At 46.4% G+C, this 20,021-nt stretch overlaps 1 protein-coding gene across 2 annotated transcripts in view; it reads left to right on the forward strand.

Moving 5' to 3' along the window:
* The window catches only part of AGR3 (anterior gradient 3, protein disulphide isomerase family member), a 64,438-nt gene that overhangs the window by 35,589 nt on the left and 8,828 nt on the right, over window positions 1-20,021 (forward strand). For both annotated transcript variants that reach the window (XM_089660247.1, XM_089660246.1), the window contains exons 3-6: window positions 1,615-1,678; window positions 10,186-10,238; window positions 12,231-12,307; window positions 19,176-19,239. In XM_089660247.1, coding sequence (XP_089516373.1) covers window positions 1,615-1,678; window positions 10,186-10,238; window positions 12,231-12,307; window positions 19,176-19,239 — 258 coding nt within the window. The remainder of the gene's footprint in view (window positions 1-1,614; window positions 1,679-10,185; window positions 10,239-12,230; window positions 12,308-19,175; window positions 19,240-20,021) is intronic.

A 20,021-nucleotide genomic window follows, 5' to 3' on the forward strand; every position in this document is an offset into this window, starting at 1 on the left:
TGCATCAAGATTGCCAATTTCATAGGACATTTCCTCATATCCATGTATGGCATATTACATTGACGTGACACTAAACACTAGTTAAAAATTGCATTCCTGTATTCTGAACTTGAAAATGTCCCCACTATTGCTTTTAGCCTCCTCTAAATTCCTCCAAAACCTTTTATATTTTTTTTTCTTTCTGATCTGTGATCTGACTTCCTGTTAGAGGCTGGTTGCATTCGTTCTCCATGGTCCCACTGTATGTAGGAATGTAGCCACCTACCCGTTTGCATTCGTTCTCTGTGCCCCCTAAGAGCCTTCAACCTCCAACACCCCCCCCCCCCCCACAACCTTCCATAGTGGCCTATAGTGCTCCTAGACCCCAAGAGTCCTCAGCCTCCACAGTACCCCCCAACCGTCCATAGTGCCCTACAGTGCTCCTAGACCCCGAGAGCCCTCAGCCTCCACAGTACCCCCCAACCTTCTATAGTGGCCTACAGTGCTCCTAGACCCTGAAAGCCCTAAGCCTCCACAGTACCCCCAACCTTCCATAGTGGCCTACAATGCTCCTAGACCATGAAAGTCCTCAGCCTCCACAGTACCCCCCCCCCCCCCCAACCTTCCATAGTGGCCTATAGTGCTCCTAGACACCGAGAGTCCTCAGCCTCTACAGTACCCCCCAACCTTCCATAGTGGCCTACAGTGCTCCTAGACTTCCAGAGCCCTCAGCCTCCACAGTACCCCCCAACATTCTATAGTGACCTACAGTGCTCCTAGACCCCAAAAGCCCTCAGCCTCCACAGTACCCCCAACCTTCCATAGTGGCCGACAGTGCTCCTAGACCATGAAAGTCCTCAGCCTCCAAAGTACCCCCCACCTTCCATAGTGGCCTATAGTGCTCCTAGACCCCAAGAGTCCTGAGCCTCCAAAATACAAACCCCCCCCCCAAACCTTCCATAGTGGCCTATAGTGCTCCTAGACACCGAGAGTCCTCAGCCTCTACAATACCCCCCAACCTTCCATAGTGGCCTACAGTGCTCCTAGACTTCCAGAGCCCTCAGCCTCCACGGTACCCCCCAACCTTCTATAGTGACCTACAGTGCTCCTAGACCCCAAAAGCCCTCAGCCTCCACAGTACCCCCAACCTTCCATAGTGGCCTACAGTGCTCCTAGACCATGAAAGTCCTCAGCCTCCACAGTACCACCCCCCCCAACCTTCCATAGTGGCCTATAGTGCTCCTAGACCCCAAGAGCCCTCAGCCTCCACAGTACCCCCAACCTTCCATAGTGGCCTACAGTGCTCCTAGACCCCGAGAGCCCTCAGCCTCCACAATAGCCCCCCAACCTTCTACAGTGCCCCTAATCTTCCACAGTTCTGTCCTTACTTTTATTGTGAGTATGAACTTTATTCTTTACTGTTGGAGCATGGAAGGTTTTGGAAGAATTTTCGGAGCCCTGGTCTGAAAATGGTTGGCAATCCCTGCTCTAGATAATGCATTAAACCCCATAACTATAGCACCCACCTGCTACACTTTCTTACTGAAGATAATAAGTTCCAACAGTACACCAAATCGTTCTGATATAATTGTGAAAAGATCATTCAGGTCGATCAATCAACATGTTTTCTTCCAGGATGGGGAGATGGCATCACATGGGTCCAGACATATGAAGAGGGATTGTATAATGCAAAAAAGAGGTAAGCAGACTATTAAACTTACAGTATCTCATGACCCGCAGATGCTTCAAGAGTCAATCCACTCAAAACATGTAGTCTAGTCTATGTATAAAACATTTCTTGGGTGAATAAACACATTTGTGCACGCTGCATTCATTTTGGCTGTAATAGCTCTAATAGAGTAATCCCTATATTCGTAGCGCCATCTAGTGGCCAACATGTTGTATGCTTTTTCATTGAGGTAGTTCAGAAAACAATCCCACATTTTGGCCACTAGATGGTGCTGATGATGACAGGAATTCATCTATTAGAGAAATTACAGCCAAAATATGTGCATCATGCATGAAATGTGTGTGATATTCATCCAACAAATGTTTTATAAGTAGACAGGTTGTTTTTTTCTGTTGTATTCACTCTTCTAAAATGAACCTGCACTTTGCTTGTGTAATGCTTGCTCAACCAGCTGCACAGTGACCAATCACCAAGCACTATTGTTGTCTTTAAATTATTAGTGTACCCTTGTGGCAAAGGTAAAAGTGATTGTTATTTTATCCATGTCTTTTTTTTTTTTTTTTTTTTTTAAAGGAAATCCTTGTAATCCTTGTCTTTTTAATTTGGTTCCTTAAAGTGAAATGCTGGGTAAAATGAAAATGACATATATGATGCAGTCTGTCCAAAGCATTGACACAGCAATTTTTCTTTTTCTGAGTCTTCCTGTAACATAGTTTTATTGCCTTTTGATCTCACCAAAAGATATCTTATTTTTCCACTTCACGTAACAGGGTGACAACATTGTTCATTCTGCAGCAAAATTGTACAGCAGAGTTGTCACCCTGTGGAAAGGATCATCCTATGGTGGTCATACACTATACAATCTGATTCTATAATCTCCCAAACTATATAATGGGAGAACACACCTAATCCATCCAGTTAATCGGTGTCCAGTCCAGGCCCTTGAACTACATAGTTGATGGTAGATCTAAAAGAAAAATGTACATTCAGCTTGTAAAGTGCATGATGAGTCCTGACAGACATATCATTTGAAATGGACCGATTTGTACCCTAAGCATCCAACGTGTTATAAATAGTTAAAGCAGCAATTTTACATTTCTGTTGGGAAAAAGGTTTAAGCCGTCTGAGCTGAAGTGGAGCTCTGTGCTCGTTACTGATCCAACCACAGACCCATCCATCTGGTCCGTCAAGAGTCACTTTCATCTCATCAGTCCATAAACCTTTAAAAAATCTGTCTCCAGATAATTCTTGGCCCATTCTTGACGTTTCAACCCATGTGTCTTGTTCAGTGGTGGTCGGGTTTCAGCCTTCCTTACCTTGGCCATGTTTCTGAGCTCTGAACACCTTGTACTTCTGGACACTCCAGGTAGGTTGCAGTTCTGGAATATGACATCACTGGAGGATAATGGCTTCCTGGTAGCTTCAATGTTGACTCTTCTCAAATCTTTGGCAGTTCATTTGTATCTTTTTCTTCTTAACGCGTTTATTGCGACCCTGTTTACTATTTGCAACAAAACATTTGATGGTTCTGTGATCACGCCCCAATATCTTAGCAATTTCAAGAATGCTGACTCCCTCTGAAAGACTTTTTACAATTTTTGACATTTCAGAGTCAGTAACATCTCTTTTTTGACCCATTTTGCCTGAGGACAATAAGCTGAATAATAATTATGCACACCTTGATATAAGGTGGTCCTCTCCTTAGGCCACACCCTCCCTTATTACACAAATTCACATCACCTGAGATGCTTAAATCCAATGAGTATTCAAGTTTATACAGCTTGGAGTTGCAATATGCAGAAAAATGAGGATTTGGTCAAAATACTCACTTGCCTAATAATTTTGCACGTGTACAGTATGTTCAGGGGCGGACTCACCATTTGGAAACTCGGGCACTGCCTAAGGGCCCAGGGTCAGTAGGGTGCCCCATGAGATGCCCCTAATACCTTTATCATAGGCTTTTTGGAGTTTGGGCAAGGACACAGGGGCCCCATGATCCCCTATTGCCCGGGGGCCCCATGAGTTGTCAGTCCGCCCCTGAGTATGTTATTTATTTTATATTGCCCATAGTTTCACTTTAACCGCTTTCCGTGCGCCCTGTAGCAAATGCACTACTACAGGGCGGCACAGGTGCGCAAAATCATGTATATATACATTATTTTGCATTTCTGGGTACAGGGCGGCATATGTGCGCAAAATCACGTGTGTGTATATATATATATGTGATTTTGCATTTTCGGGTAGGGGGCGCGCACGCCCTACCTGCGCCGCCATTTGTGGCCGCGGCTGTCAATCACCGGGCAGTGATTGCTGGCCAGCAACAAAACAGTTCTCCTCCCTGTCAGCTCCTGCACACTGCTTTGCATGGCTGTGCACAACTAAGCCATGCGAAGTTGTGTGCTTACTGTGAAGCACACTAACACTGCCCGCCCTAGTAAAACACACCAAGCACACAGTTAACCCTTTGATCACCCCAGATGTTAACCCCTCCCTGCCCAGTGCCATTAGTACAGTGTCAGTGTGTGTTTTTTTTTTTTTAGCACTGGTCAGTGACACCAAGCCAGTTCCCTCCAGTGTTAGAATGCCCGCTGCAGTCCTGCTATAATCGATTGCCGCCATTACTAGTAAAAATAAAAAAAAATAAAAAAAGCCCAGTGTGTATATATATATCGCCATTTGTAAACACTGTAACTTTCACGTAAACCGATTAATTTACACGTATTGGGAATTTTTTTTAGCAAAGACATGTCGCTGAATACATTTTAGCCTAAATTTATGATGAGATTTGATTTTTTTTTTACTGGACATGTTTAATAGCAAAAAGTAAAAAAAATATTATTTTTCTCAAAATTGTCGGTGTGTTTTTTTTTTTATAACGCAAAAAATAAAAATGCACAGGTGATCAAATACCACCGAAAGAAAGCTCAATTCGTGGGAAAAAAAGGATGTAAATTTCATTTGGGTGCAGCGTTGCATGACTGCGCAATTGTCAGTTAAAATAACGCAGCGCGTAACGCAACAAATGGTCTGGTCAGGAAGGGGGGGGGAATCCTCTGGAGGGCGAGGGGTTAAAAGAAACCTGTACCGCTAACATATCTAGGATACCATTGATGAATATTACTTTTGAAAACGTTGTTTTTGAAAATTTCCCAGCAGTTATAGTTCAAAGGCTTCAATATACTGAATCACTTACGCATTTCCACTAGATGGCAGCAGCCAATCAGTGACCTTTCTCCTCCCAAGTGTTCTCTGTGTTCCTCATTCACACTGTATGTGCAGAAAAACTGATAGAAAACCACGCAGATTTCACCCGCAGAAACACGAGTTGACATCAGTTTTTTTTAATGCACAGGCTCCCATTTACAGAGAGAGAAGAGGACAGTTTGGACAGTTAATTGCTAGTGTTATTGCAGAGCCTTCCTTTAAATCAGAGTCCCCATCAGAGCGTTCCTTTAAATCAGAGTCACCATCAGAGCATTCCTTTAAATCAGAGTCCTCTGTGCATTACAGTCCCCATCAGACCCCTCGTTATATCATGGTCCCCATCAGAGTACCCTGTGCATTACAGTCCCCGTCAAATCCTCTTTTACACCCTAGAGCCCATCAGAGCCCTTCATTTGCCGTCATCAGTTTCCCCCACATCAGTGAATCCTCATCACAACCCCCACATAAGACCCAACATACCAGTGACTCCCACATCAGAGCCCCACTCATCAAAGCCCCCACATAAGACCCAACATACCAGTGACTCCCACATCAGAGCCCCCCTAATCAGAGCCCCCACATAAGACCCAACATACCAGTGACTTCCACATCAGAGCCCCCCTCATCAGAGCCCCTTCCGAGTCACTCCTTGTCTCCGCCCTCTACTTTTGAGCACTGCCCCTAATTCCACCCCCTACCCGCCTCCCAGTACTGCCCCTTTCAGAGAAACCAGAACCAAGTATCATTTTGTGGTGTTAAGTCATTTGTATAGAACTCGTTATTGATCACAAGAATAGCAGTAAAATAGATCCCCTGCAGCATTCAATAAAAGTCCTTTCTAACAACAATAGACCCCACCCCAGCAACAATGGATCCCCCAGTAACAATAGACCCTCTGCAACAATAGATCGACCCAAGGAACAATAGATCTCTTCAGTGGCCACCAACACCAGACCCATCCCTCAACAGTAGTTTACTCCCAGTAACAATTTACCTCCCCCAAGCGACATATGACCCCCCCAGCAACAATAGATCCCTCCCTCGACAATATATCCTCCCAACAACATCTCCCCCAGCAGGCAGCATAAATAGACTCTTCAGCACAACCCAACACCCCTTACCAGTCAGTGCTGGAGGTGCTGGAACTGCATTCCCACTGAAAAAAAGCCAATTGTATATATTCAGAAATTTTTTTTCTAAGGTTAGTACTGAACTTTCCTCCTGCTAGTTTCAGGTTATGTCCCTGCGTTCTTGATTTTAGCTTCATATTGAAATACTGCCCTCCTGAATCTTTTTCACACCATTCATGTATTTAAAGATTTCAGTTGTGGCCCCCCTTGGACAGGCCCCCCTTGGGAGTGTTGCAATGTTGAGGATCTGTAGTACTTTATGCTAAACCTTTCGTACATTGGACCCCGGGTGCAGTGCTGGGACAAGGCCATGCCCAGGACAAAGATGGCAAACTGCTGTGAGTGAGGTGCTGAAGAATGGAGCAGCTGAAGCTCTCCCTCCACATATCAACGATGCACCTGGGGCACATGCCCCTCTGGCCACCACTAATTGGGTGAAACATCAGAAAATTAAAGTAATTCTGATCATAGATGTAGCACCTAGAATAGGTTGCTAGAGAGGTTCAGGAAAATCTGGTTCTTTAGATTCTTTGTAATCATTGGAGCAGTGTGTGATTATTTTTGTTTTTTCTGGGTCTCAATGGCTGCAGGCTCAACTGCTTCCCCCTGCCTTCTAGGGGATTCTAGAATGTAGTGGGTTGGAAGAGGCAGACACTGGGCCTGAATATTTATGTAGTCTCAGCCAATCCTTGGGGGAGAGGATGCCCAGTAGGTAGCTGGGGGGTGCATAAATAGTCGGGTTCTTGGAGCAACGGGGCTCTTGTCCAGGAGGAGAAGACCCCAGCCTGAAGGACTGCTGCCCTTCTGGGCAGTGTAGCTAACATCTGTAGGAGTTCACCAAGGTCCCAGCTCAGGGAAAGCTGGGGGGCCTATTTTTTAGAAAAAGCTGGAGCTCTTTCAAGGGGATTCACTGATGATTTGGCCTGGAGGTTCACAGGAGAAGTGTCTGGCTGATATTGGACAGAGGAACCCAAGTCTACGGGGACATTGTGAGTGTAGGCCTGAGTATGGGATCCTAGTGACTGTTCGCTGCTCTACCCCTTTGAGCAACTGATCCAGTGCTGCTGAATTGGGACCTTTCCTGTGCTTGTAGTCCCAGGGTTGCATGTTCTCCTAATGCCTGCCGAGAGTGGAGTTATCCTGTAGAGTAAGGGTGTCAAGCTGGTGGCCCTCCAGCTGTTGCGAAACTACAAGTCCCATCATGCCTCTGCCTTTGGGAATCATGCTTGTAACTGTCAGTCTTGCAATGCCTCATGAGACTTGTAGTTTGGCAACAGCTGGAGGGCCGACAGTTTGACACCCATGTTGTAGAGTGTAGGCAAGGCAAAGAGGGCCCTCTGTTACTTTGTGCACAGAATTTGGAGTATCCCATAGCCCACCTTGCACCCCAACCAAGTTCAACAAGCATTAAAACATTAACCTCTTGATGCCGATCGCACGCAAATATACGGCCTCTCGGCATCTGGGCCATGACACCGATCGGCCGCATATTTGCACGCAAATAGAAAATACATATGTTCTGAGAGCGGGAACCCTGCCCGCTTCCAGCACATATGTCCACGACACTCGGAAAGGTCCCGATCGCCCCTTTCGATGGGGACCTTTCCTGATCATGTGATCGCCGTGATGTCGAATGACGATGGTCACATGACCCTAAAACCCCTGCCCCACCTCCTAGCTCCTGAAACTCTTATGCAGGCCATAGACGGGTTGTTTATCGGACAAATTTTTGTCTGTACGAAAAATCTGCCGATATTCAGGCCGTTAGCTTGGCCAGCCCGTCGGCCGTTTTTCACAGATCTCATTTATTTTTACCGGTCATGCTGGAAAATCTGCGAAAAACGGCCGTTTTTTGTGGACATTGATGGCAGCATCGGCAACGGGGCCTACTGATTTTTCGTTTATCGGGCCAAAATTTGGCTGATAAACAGCCCGTCTATGGCCTGCCTTAAAGGGCCAGGAGGCGCCAGCGTTAAGAGGTTTAAAAACATTCCTTGCCTATTCATGAAGTTGTTGTGAGACTGTAAAAGGTATTGTGTGCCTGGTTGCATGTACACCCAATTGGAAAGAGATCCTGGGACATATCAGCATGCTTGCCAGTAGTCTACGTTGCAATAATATGAATGTAAATTGGAATGCATCATTCGATCCCTGTGTAACACGTCCTCATTACACTCAGGGAAATTAACATTGTGGCAACCACATCCTCATATTTCACAGGTCAGCTCCCCCCCCCCCCCCCCCCCCCCCCGCAAACTCCCTACAAGGAACTTCTGGCTATTCTTGTCTGACCTACTCTTATCACAAAGGAAATCTCCAAATCTACAACCTACTCAGCACATTGTGATAGGCTGCACACAGGAAGATCTTACTGATAGTAGTTGACGTGTATTTTTATAATAGTTCTCTGTGCTCTGTTATTTTTCATGTGAGTAAAATCAATGTTATAAAATTCTTCCCTGCATGCTCTGCTTTTATCCAGCGGTTTAACCTCTCTAGCGGTCTGATTATTCTGTATTTCTGTGCTCAAAGCGGTACATTTTTTTGCATGGAAATATGTTGGTTTTTTTATTGTAGGCTGTAATTTTTAGGAATAACTCACTGAAATCTGTCCGAACAAGAGTCTAGTAAACATCCCGGGTATGATAAAATTTGAAACATGAAATCATAAATTATAATATAATAAATAATCATAAAGAATATTTTAATAATAAATTTAATTCAATAATATAATCAAACCAAAAACACTGAAATTTGAAATATAGCGCCAAGTTCGCACATCCCTGAGCTCAGTCGCAGAATCATTTTCAGTGTCTGACGAATTTCCCCCACGAATCATTATCACTCAATTCTGCAAGTGGTACTCGCTAATTTCCTTGGATAGTTGGTTGCCGCCTTCCAATATCTGCCAGACACCTCTCCTGTAAATTCTTCAGACCAGATCCCCAAAAAATAAGTCCCTCAGTAATCTCCAGCAAGTTCAGTAGAAAAGGCCCCTCAGCTAACATAGCTGGTACCTCGATCAGCAAAGAAAGAAGCACAACTGGACTGCCCAGAGGGGCAGCAGCCCTCTGCTTCAGGCCTTAGGCTGTTTATGCTCCCACCCCACCACCTTCTGAGCACCTTCCACCAGGGATTGGCTGGAACCACATAAATATCCTGGCTGTCTCAGCCCACTGCTTTCCAAAACCCTCCAGAAGGCAGGGAGAAGCAACCAATGAGACACAGAAGAGGGTGCAACACAAAGGACAAGGGTGCACTCTTTACGTCTGGAGGAAAAGAAATTTAATCTCCAGTAAGAGCTGTGAAAATGTGGAATAGACGCCCTCAAGAGTTGGTTGTGGCCAGCTCAGTGGATTGCTGTAGGAAAGTCCTGGATTCTTTCTTGGATACACAGAATATAACTGGATATAACATTTATAGGTAAAGTTGATCCAGGGAATATCCGATTGCCTCTCGGGGGATCAGGGAGGAATTTTTGTCCCTGCAGGAGCAAATTGGATCGTGCTTTGCTGGGTTTTATTTTTTTTGCCTTCCTCTGGATCGACTGTGTGTATAGGATTATAACTTTTTTTTTATGGTTGAACTGGATGGACTTTTGTCTTTTTTCAGCCACACTAACTATGTAATAGAACAGCCCAAAATAATCACAAGCTGCTCAACTGATAACAGTAGAGCTAAAGAACTAAATTTACCTAATCTGGCAACTAAGTAGGCGGGTGCGACATTAGGAATACATTAACACCCACAGCAGGTCGCACACCCAGTGCATTGTGAACACGGTGCAGGAAATGTTCACAGAATGCAGGTTTCCCGCTCCACGTTCTGGTGTGCAGATTGCCTAACTACAAAAACATCACAGAGGTTCTAACCATTCCCTACTCAATCCAAAAATAAAACAATACATAAAATCTGGCCACAGGTACACCAGGGGGCATATCTATAAAGCAGCAAATTCACCACCAGTGAATGTAGTGAGTGAAGTGAATGTATGGTGAAGGTTACATTCACTGCTTTATAAATACGCGGGAGGGGGGGGGGGGGTTATGTCTTCCTGGCTGAACTTGTTGGACTTGTATCTCTTTAAAGGTAACAATGTAACAGTATAGATTATTATGTATTGTTCTCGGGTTGCTTTGTGTCCAGGCTGACGTCATTGATCATGTCCTGTTTTTCTTGCAGCAATAAACCGCTGATGGTGATCCACCATTTAGAAGACTGTCAGTACTGCCAAGGTAACCTACCCGTCCAGCTTCCTGTCCTGACACAGGACAATATTTCTCACCGAACCCACGTCAAACTCGGCCCTATTACACTTTATTGAACTCTGATTGGTTTCTATAGATTGATTAGGTACATCCAGGGGCGGACTGACCATTGGAAACTCGCCCAACGGCACGGGGTCAGTAGGGGGCCCCAACGGCACGGGGTCAGTAGGGGGCCCCATGAGATGCCCCTGGTACCCTTTTCATAGGCTTTTTTGAGTTTGGGCAAGGACACAGGGGCCCCATGATCCCCTATTGCCCGGGGGCCCCATGAGTTGTCAGTCCACCCCTGGGCCGGATCACTGTATAGAAACGCAGTCCAGATGCGTTGCGAATGCATTTAAGCATGTGTGTTTTTGATGCGTTTTTGACGCATTCCAGTTCAAATTTTCCCCTCTTTTTGTCTTCAATTTAAATAGGGAAATGTGCGTTCCAGTGCATTTTTGGTGCGTTCCGGTATGGTTTTTATGCTTTTTACCGCACTTAAGTGCAGTTCTGTGCAGAAAAAATGCAGCATGTTCTACTTTTTTTTTTCTGCATCTGGAATGCACTGGAACTGCAAGCACTGATGTGAACTATGACATTGACAACCATATCACCTACTTTCCGTGTGTTTTGGATGCAGAAAAAAAGCAACTGAAACGCATGGAGTGTGAACCGGCCCTTAAAGCTACAGTTTAATCGGCTTATATTTTGCCTTCCCTGGTTCCTCATTTCCTCGCTCATTCACATGTGAATGACATTTCTAAATAATTTTTTTTTTTACCTTATTTTAGGCTCAATGATTTCATTACTGGGCCTCCGTGCTTCTCTAGGCAAGGCTGGGAGATCATAGCTGGTGGGAGGGGCCATCAGGGTGCTGTATATAGCTTCCTAAAAACATCACAGCACCCTGCCTCAGAATTCCTCTTACACCCTGGTTACATCAAGCCCGACTTTGAAATCATGCGACTTGCAGTGAAGTCTCACGATTTCAAAGTTGGATGACCTGCCGATTTCAGGTGCAATTTGAAAGACATCTGATATAGATTTCTATGCAAATCGCACCAAAAGTAGTGCATGTACTGCTTTAGAAATTGGTGCGGCTCCGACCAAGTCAGAACCGCACCGATATGTAATTGTGGACAATAGGGTGTGACCAGGGGAGGACTGACAACTCATTGGGCCCCCGGGCAATGGGGGATCATGAGGCCCCTGTGTCCTCACCAACATTCAAACCACACCCAAAAAAGCCTAAGAAAGGCTCTAAGGGCATCTCATGGGGCCCCCTACTGACCCCGGGCCCTCGGGCATTACCCGAGTGCCTGAATGGTCAATCCGCACCTGGGTGTGACTTGGCATGCGATTTGCAAGCCGCATGGCATGTAAATCACATGCCAAGTGGCACCCAGTGTGACCGGGGTATTAAAAGCCCTCAGTCCTGAAACAAGCAGTGGGCTGGCTTTTGGGAGGAGCCACAGATATTTTAAAACACCTTGATGGGTGAATGTCAGTCTGGAGAAGTGGGAATTCATAGGCAGGAATTTTCATGCAGACTTTCCCACATATAATGCTCCGTGATTGAAAGAACTGAAATCCAATTACTTAAAAAGGGATGCCAGGGACAGTCAGAGTGGGGAGGAAAGGGCTAACTGATGCTGGTAGTCCTCCAGCCAGGAAATGAAGCCGGTGTTATTAAGGTGCTTCAGCTTCTAATGCACATTGTGAGAAGCTGACAGTGTGCAGTGAAATCAGAGGAAGCCAGTCCAGGAGAGGAGCCGGAAAGCCTGTGCAAGACCGAAGGGAAGGCTGGAGGTCAGATTAAACTGTAGATGGGGTCACCTGGGACTTGTATGGTGAGAACATTAGACTGTAAGCTGCCGAGGGAGGAGGTCTGACAATACACATCCGTACTCTACAATCTGCTGCCAGTATATCCCAATAATCACATGAATACAACGCTTTATCAATGTCTTCCACCAGCTCTGAAGAACATATTTGCAGAAAGTGAAGAAGTCCAGAAACTGGCCAAAGAGAACTTCATCATGCTGAACCTCATGGTATGTGGATTCCCTAGAATTCATCATTATTATTCACCATCATGGACTGACACCAAGGAGATTTATTATGGATTTGATTCATATCCGTTGTGACTGGGGAGGGCCGGGACATGCTGATTTCTGCACATGTGGATTAAAGTGTTACTAAACCCCAGACCCTGCATTCACTATATCCGGTCTCCCCAGACCCTGCATTCACTATATCCGCTCTCCCTGGACCATGCATTCACTATATCCGCTCTCCCTGGACCCTGCATTCACTATATCCGGTCTCCCCGGACCCTGCATTCACTATATCTGGTCTCCCAGGACCCTGCATTCACTATATCCGGTCTCCCCGGACCCTGCATTTACTATATCCGCGCTCCCCGGACCTTGCATTCACTATATCTGGTCTCCCCGGACCCTGCATTCTCTATATCTGGTCTCCCCGGACCCTGCATTCACTATATCCGGTCTCCCCGGACCCTGCATTCACTATATCTGGTCTCCCAGGACCCTGCATTCACTATATCCGGTCTCCCCGGACCCTGCATTTACTATATCCGCGCTCCCCGGACCTTGCATTCACTATATCCGGTCTCCCCGGACCCCGCATTCACTATATCCCCTCTCCCCAGACCCTGCATTCACTATATCTTCTGTCCCCGGACCTTGCATTCACTATATCCCCTCTCCCCGGACCCTGCATTTACTATATCTGGTCTCCCCGGACCCTGCATTTACTATATCCGCTCTCCCCGGACCCCGCATTCACTATATCCACTCTCCCTGGACCCCGCATTCACTATATCCGCTCTCCCTGGACCCCGCATTCACTATATCCGCTCTCCCCGGACCCTGCATTCACTATATCCGCTCTCTCCTGACCCTGCATTCATTATATCTGGTCTCCCCGGATCCTGCATTCACTATATCCACTCTCCCAGGACCCTGCATTCACTATATTCACTCTCCCAGGACCCTGCATTCACTATATCTGGTTTCCCCAGACCCTGCATTCACTATATATGGTCTCCCCGGACCCTGCATTCACTATATCTGGTCTCCCAGGACCCTGCATTCACTATATCTGGTCTCCCTGGACCCTGCATTCACTATATCTGGTCTCCCCGGTCCCTGCATTCACTATATCTGGTCTCCCAGGACCCTGCATTCACTATATCTGGTCTCCCCGGACCCTGCATTCACTGTATCCAGTCTCCCCGGACCCTGCATTCACTGTATCCAGTCTCCCCGGACCCTGCATTCACTATATCTGGTCTCCCCGGACCCTGCATTCACTATATCCGGTCTCCCCGGACCCTGCATCCACTATATCTGCTCTCCCACAGTACACACAACATGGAAATGTAAATTATTTTAGTAAATATAAACTTCTAAATACCTTTTCTCATCAGCCGTATATAGCAGTCTTGTGACTTCTATCAGTGTCCAGCAGAGCACTAATTACAGCTTCATTTACCCCTGATTGTCCTATGAGAGGCTGCATGGCCCCTGACCCTCTGTCTGCATAGCGCTGATTGGCCCTGTGCTGATCACATGCTCCCCCCCAAAGAAAAAAAAACTTCTCTAACAATACACACCAAACGGAGCATGTGCAGAGTGACTCCTAGAGCTATGTATTATCAGCAGATGGATTGGGGACAGTAGAAGGGTAGGATCCAAGAAGACAGGATCAAACAGCCTTTTTACACAATGCAGAGGATTAACCCCTTAGGTTCCACAGTGACTATAACAAGCATGCTTTACTGCATCTACAGACTGATTGTACTGCTGTGGGATTAGTAACACTTAGTTTTCTTTTTGGGGCTTCTTTCCCTTTTTTTTCCCCCTGGTGATCCTGCACAAAGTCAGGAATAATACCATTGCCTCTGTAAGATCCTGGACATTATTTTAATCTGAACCCCAGTTACGGAAATCCCCCAACTATGGAGATTCCATACCTACGGGATCCCTCTAGAAGCTGAAAACCACTGAAGTAGGTACCACGACTACACCGCCACTCCACTGATCTCCACCAGCTTCCAGTCCCATGCTGAGCTGCTGCAATGTGAACACAGGAGGTCGCCTGCTGATGCAATTCACACATTACATTTTCTCAATGAATGCAAAGCGGAGAAGGCACAGTGATGTCACAATCTCCACCTCTTCCAGTCAGAGAATGCTTTGCGTGCTGTGAATGGCCCCCATGCCAAGCAAACAACCTCCTGTGTTCACCAAGCAGCAGGACAGCCAGTAGTGTATTTAGGTGTTGTGCTGCCCTAGGCAACACAAAAATTGGCTCCCCCCCCCCCACGGAGAGACCCTGACACCGAGCAGCACCCTCCTCCCTCCCAAAGAAAGCTTGACATTGACCAACAACACCCCAGACCAGGGGCGGACTGACAACTCACGGGGCCCCTGGGCAATAGGTAATCATGGGGCCCCTGTGTCCTTGCCCAAACTCAAAAAAGCCTATGAAAAAGGTACCAGGGGCATCTTATGGGGCCCCCTACTGACCCCGGGCCCTCAGGCAGTGCCCGAGTTTCCAAATGGTCAGTCCGCCCCTGCCCCAGACCCCCACCCAAGAGAGCCTTCCACTACTACTGCCCCCCCATATACTGGCAACTCTCCCCCTGACCCTGCGAGAGAGAAGACACTCACCTTCACAGTTCCGGACATCCCCAGGAACAAGAGTCAGGCTCTGCATACACCATCAAGCAGCCCCTCTCAGATCCTACCCGGTCCCCATGCTGCGTGTGTCCCTGCTTCCATCCCTTCCTTTGGGGGGCAGCACTGCCCCCCTGAAAAATGCCGCCCTAGGCAAATGCCTTGTTTGCCTTGTGGTAAATACACCCCTGAGGACAGCCACTAGGCACGGGACCCAAAAGCCAGTTGTGATCATTGGAGTAGCGGTGCCTACAGTGGTTTCCAGTTTCCAGAGCGATCCCACAGGTCCCGGAAATGGCGCAGAGCAATCAGGACACGGCATTACTAAGCATGCCTAATGGAAGTCTTTTTGAACTTTTTTTTTTTTAAGTGGAACTAAACCATATCTGAGCATCACAAACTGAATATGTTATTTAATTCATTTGTAATGTTCATAGCAAACTCATCCATCCATCCATATCTCCATGCTTTATTTTGCTGAGAAATCACTTTTGGAAAATACCCTCCTAGCATTTTCTAGCTGTGGCCATCTTGAGTAGGGGCCAGGGGCGGACTGACAACTCATGGGGCCCCCGGGCAATAGGGGATCATGGGGCCCCTGTGTCCTTGGCCAAACTCAAAAAAGCCTATGAAAAAGCTAGCAGGGGCATCTCATGGGTCCCCCTACTGACCCCGGGCCTCCGGACACAGCAGAACACCGATCGCTGTACGGGATCTCTGTATGAGGTCCCGATCATGTGATCACTGATTGGCCAATCAGTGATCACATGAAGAGTAGTAAGCAAGATGTCACTTCTGCAGGGGCGGACTGACAACACATGGGGCCCCCGGGCAATAGGGGATCATGGCGCCCCTGTGTCCTTGGCCAAACTCAAAAAAGCCTATGAAAAAGGTACCAGGGGCATCTCATGGGGCTCCCTACTGACCCCGGGCCCTCGGGCAGTGCCAGAGTTTCCAAATAGTCAGTCCATCCCTGGTAGGGGCAGATGATTCATGTAGCATTTACCTCCTGGAGTCCATATGCCCCTAGCTCAGGCATGCAGGCAGGGTGTGCTTAGCTGAGAATGCTCCTCCTGAAGACACCTGGGATGTATGACGACATATTGGCCTAGGCCAGAAACCAGGAAGTAACTGAAGAAATGCAAAAACAAAGTTTTTAAAACAAGTAAATATGATATCCTTTCCTATCAATTTACTAAGTCCTCATGCACACGGGACGTTTTTACAGCGGCTGTTTTTGGCTTTTGATGTTTTTTTTTCTACAGTCAGTAAACCCCCCAGCATGTTATCCTATGTGCCCATACACACATCGGCTGGAATCAATGTTTTTTGGCTGAAAAAAAAAAGCTCAGTACTAGTGGGTTTCTAGAGGATTTTTTTTTAGCTGTAAAAACGCTCTAACGCTTAAAACGTGGTAAAACTCAGTAAATTGAGGGTGACGTCAGACGGACAGTAAATTGTGGCAAACCAGCGTTTTTGGACTTCTTTTGACCAACAATAAAAAATAAATTGGTAAAAAAACTCTAAAACCGCAAATGCAAAAAAAGCCGAAAAATGCCAAAAAACTCGTTTTAATTTGATTTTACACAGCAAACATTACCAGCGTTATCAAAACGCCCCGTGTGCATGAGGCCTAATGCAGGCCATAGATGGGTCGTTTATCGCCCAAATTTTCGTCCGCATTAAAAATCGGCCGATATTCACGACGTTAGTGGGGCCCGTCGGCCGTTTTTCGTGGATCTTCTCATTTATTTTTTTTCGGCCATTCTGAAAAATCCCCGAAAAACGGCCGTTTTTCATGGACATTGGTGGCAGCATCGGCAACGGCACCGACCGATTTTTCGCTTATCGGCTGACGATTTGTCTATGGCAGGGGCGGACTGACCATTTGGAAACTTGGGCACTGCCCGAGGGCCCGGGGTCAGTAGGGGGCCCCATGAGATGCCCCTGGTACCTTTTTCATAGGCTTTTTTGAGTTTGGCAAGGACACAGGGGCCCCATGATCCCCTATTGCCCGGGGGCCCCATGCGTTGTCAGTCTGCCCATGCAGGGGCCCCATGATCCCCTATTGCCCGGGGGCCCCATGAGTTGTCAGTCTGCCCCTGGTCTATGGCCTGCATAAGGATTGAAAATAGTCCATGTTGACAGAGAGAGAGTGCAGATATGCGTTCAGTAAGCTACATTGTCCTTTCTACAGTTGGCCATACAGTATAGATCTGATGATAAACAATTTGAGGCTTTATAGACAACAGCCAGGAAGGAGACGCCCCCAAGCACTTTCCTAAGGCCCTGTTCACATGGGCGTTCCGTATGTCCGTTTTTCATCAGTCCATTTACAGATGAAATACGGACACCCATGTATTTCTATGGACTAGCGGATGTAAACGGATGATCATCTGCTTACATCTGTTACCTGATTCCTGACTGCCCTATAGCAGAAATACTGCTACACGGTGGTACGGGAGCGCAGAATTACACACATATATATATATATATATATATATATATATATATATGTGTGTGATTTTGCATTTCTGGGTAGGGGGCGTGAGCGAGCCGCGCCGCCATTTGTGGTCCCGGCTTCCAATCACCAGGTCCCGGCCGGTAATTACTTGCTGATGCCCGGTGATTTCCGATCTCCAATTGGGAGGAGGACTGTTTTGTTTACTAACAGTCCTCCTCCCTGTCAGCTCGGGCAGTTGCATTATATATACATTTTGTATCATTTCAAGTGACTCACCTCATTTCTGGCAGGATCTGCAAGTATTTTCTATACTTGCCTGAAATGTTCTTAGCCTGAAAAAAGAAAACAAATGCATCCACCATATCTAATGAGCAGTAGGCTGCAATATATGACATTTTTGTTCTTGTGGAGTTTAGTTACATTATATTGCCAATAGTATTGGGGCGCCTGCCTTTCCACGGACATGAACTTTAATGATATCCCAGTCTTAGTCCGTAGGGTTCAATATTGAGTTGGCCCCGCCCTTTGCAGTTATAACAGCTTCAACTCTTCTGGGAAGGCCGTCCACAAGGTTTAGGAGGGTGTCTATGGGAAGGTTGGACCATTCTTCCAGAAGCACATTTGTCAGGTCAGGCACTGATGTCGGGGGAGGAGGCCTGGCTCGCAGTCTCCGCTGTAATTCATCCCAAAGGTGTTCTATCGGGTTGAGGTCAGGACTCTGTGCAGGCCAGTCAAGTTCCTCCACCCCATACTGGCTCCTCCATGTCTTTATGGACCTTGCTTTGTGCACTGGTGTGCAGTCATGTTGGAACAGGAAGGGGCCATCCCCAAACTCTTCCCACAAAGTTGGGAGCATGAAATTGTCCAAAATGTGCTGACACCTTAAGAGTTCCCTTCACCGGAACTAGGGGGCCAAGCCCAACCCCTGAAAAACAACCCCACACCATAATCCCCCCTCCACCAAACTTTACACTTGGCACAATGCAGTCAGGCAAGTACCGTTCTCCTGGCAACCGCCAAACCCAGACACATCCATCAGATTGCCATACACAGAAGCATGATTGGTCACTCCAGAGAACACATCTCCTCTGCTCTAGAGTCCAGTGGTGGCGTTCTTTACACCACGGCATCCGACGCTTTGCATTGCACTTTGAGATGTAAGGCTTGGATGCAGCTGCTCGGCCATGGAAACCCATTCCATGAAGCTCTCTACGCACTATTGTTGGGCTCATCTGAAGGCCACACCAAGTTTGGAGGTCTTTAGCTATGGACTCTGCAGACAGTTGGTGACTTCTGCACACTGTGCGCTTCAGCATGCGCTGACCCCGCTCTGTCATGTGACGTGGCCTACTACTTGGTGGCTGAGTGGCTGTTGTTCCCAGTTGCTTCCACTTTGTTACAATCCCACTAACAGTTGACCGTGGAATATTTAGTAGCCAGGAAATGTCACAGATGGACTTATTGCACAGGTGACCACCTATCACGGGACCACGCTTGGAGTCACTGAGCTCCTGAGAGCGACCCATTCTTTCACCAATGTTTGTAGAAGCAGTCTGCATGCCTAGGGGCTTGATTGTATACATCTGTGTCCATGGAGGGGATTGGAACACCTGAATCACATGATTGGAGGGCTGGCCCAATACTTTGGGCAATATAGTGTGTGTTACCAGGAGAATGTCAGGGCTGTATTTAATGAACAAACTACTGCAAAATCTTGATGAAAGTTTTACCGTTCTCTGCCTCCTCCTCTAGCACGAGACTACAGACAAGAACCTGGCACCAGACGGGCAGTACGTACCCCGGGTAATGTTTGTTGGTAAGGACAGAACATTATTTGAAGATTTGGGGAAACTGGTTTTATTTTCGGCCTAGAAGTGGAAATGTTACATTTTGATTTTGCTCACTGGGAATATTGTACATTTTTGTTTATTAAAAATCTTACAAACAACATAATAAACATATTTACATATATACAGAAAAAATTTAATATATATATATATTTAAACAAAAACAGCTTACTTCAGCATAGAAAACAATAAACGGCTTTTTTGTTGGGAAAAACAAGCAGAACCAATCATATTTTAATATTATTATTATATTGTATCTCTGCAAACCTGACCGTCACCTAAACGCCCCCCCTCAGGCTAAGAAATGATTAAACATTTATCCCATGCATGCAGCCTTTTTTCAAAAATCTGATCTTACAAAAATCTAGGGGGCGTGATTGGGAATATTGTAAATGTTTTGTTTATTAAAATCTTGCAAACAACATAAAAAACATCATAAAAAAACATTTACATATACAGTTGCAAGAAAAGTATGTGAACCCCTTGGGATTACGTGGAGTTTTGCATGAATTGGGCATAAAATGTGCTCTGAACGTCATCTAAGTCACAACAATAGAAGAACACAGTCTGCTGAACATAATACTACACAAACATTAGATGTTGCCATGGTTTAATTGCACATAACATGTAAACATTCACAGTGCAGGGAGGAAAAAGTATGTGAGGCCCTAGCTTAATGACTTCTCCCAGAGCTAATTGGAGCCAGGAGTGAGCCAACCTTGACTCCAATCAGTGTGATGATATGGGGTGT

The sequence above is a fragment of the Staurois parvus genome, unplaced genomic scaffold, assembly GCF_062004578.1.
Source record: "Staurois parvus isolate SC_StPar_1 unplaced genomic scaffold, SC_StPar_1.0 ptg001220l, whole genome shotgun sequence".
Taxonomy (NCBI): Eukaryota; Metazoa; Chordata; class Amphibia; order Anura; family Ranidae; genus Staurois; species Staurois parvus.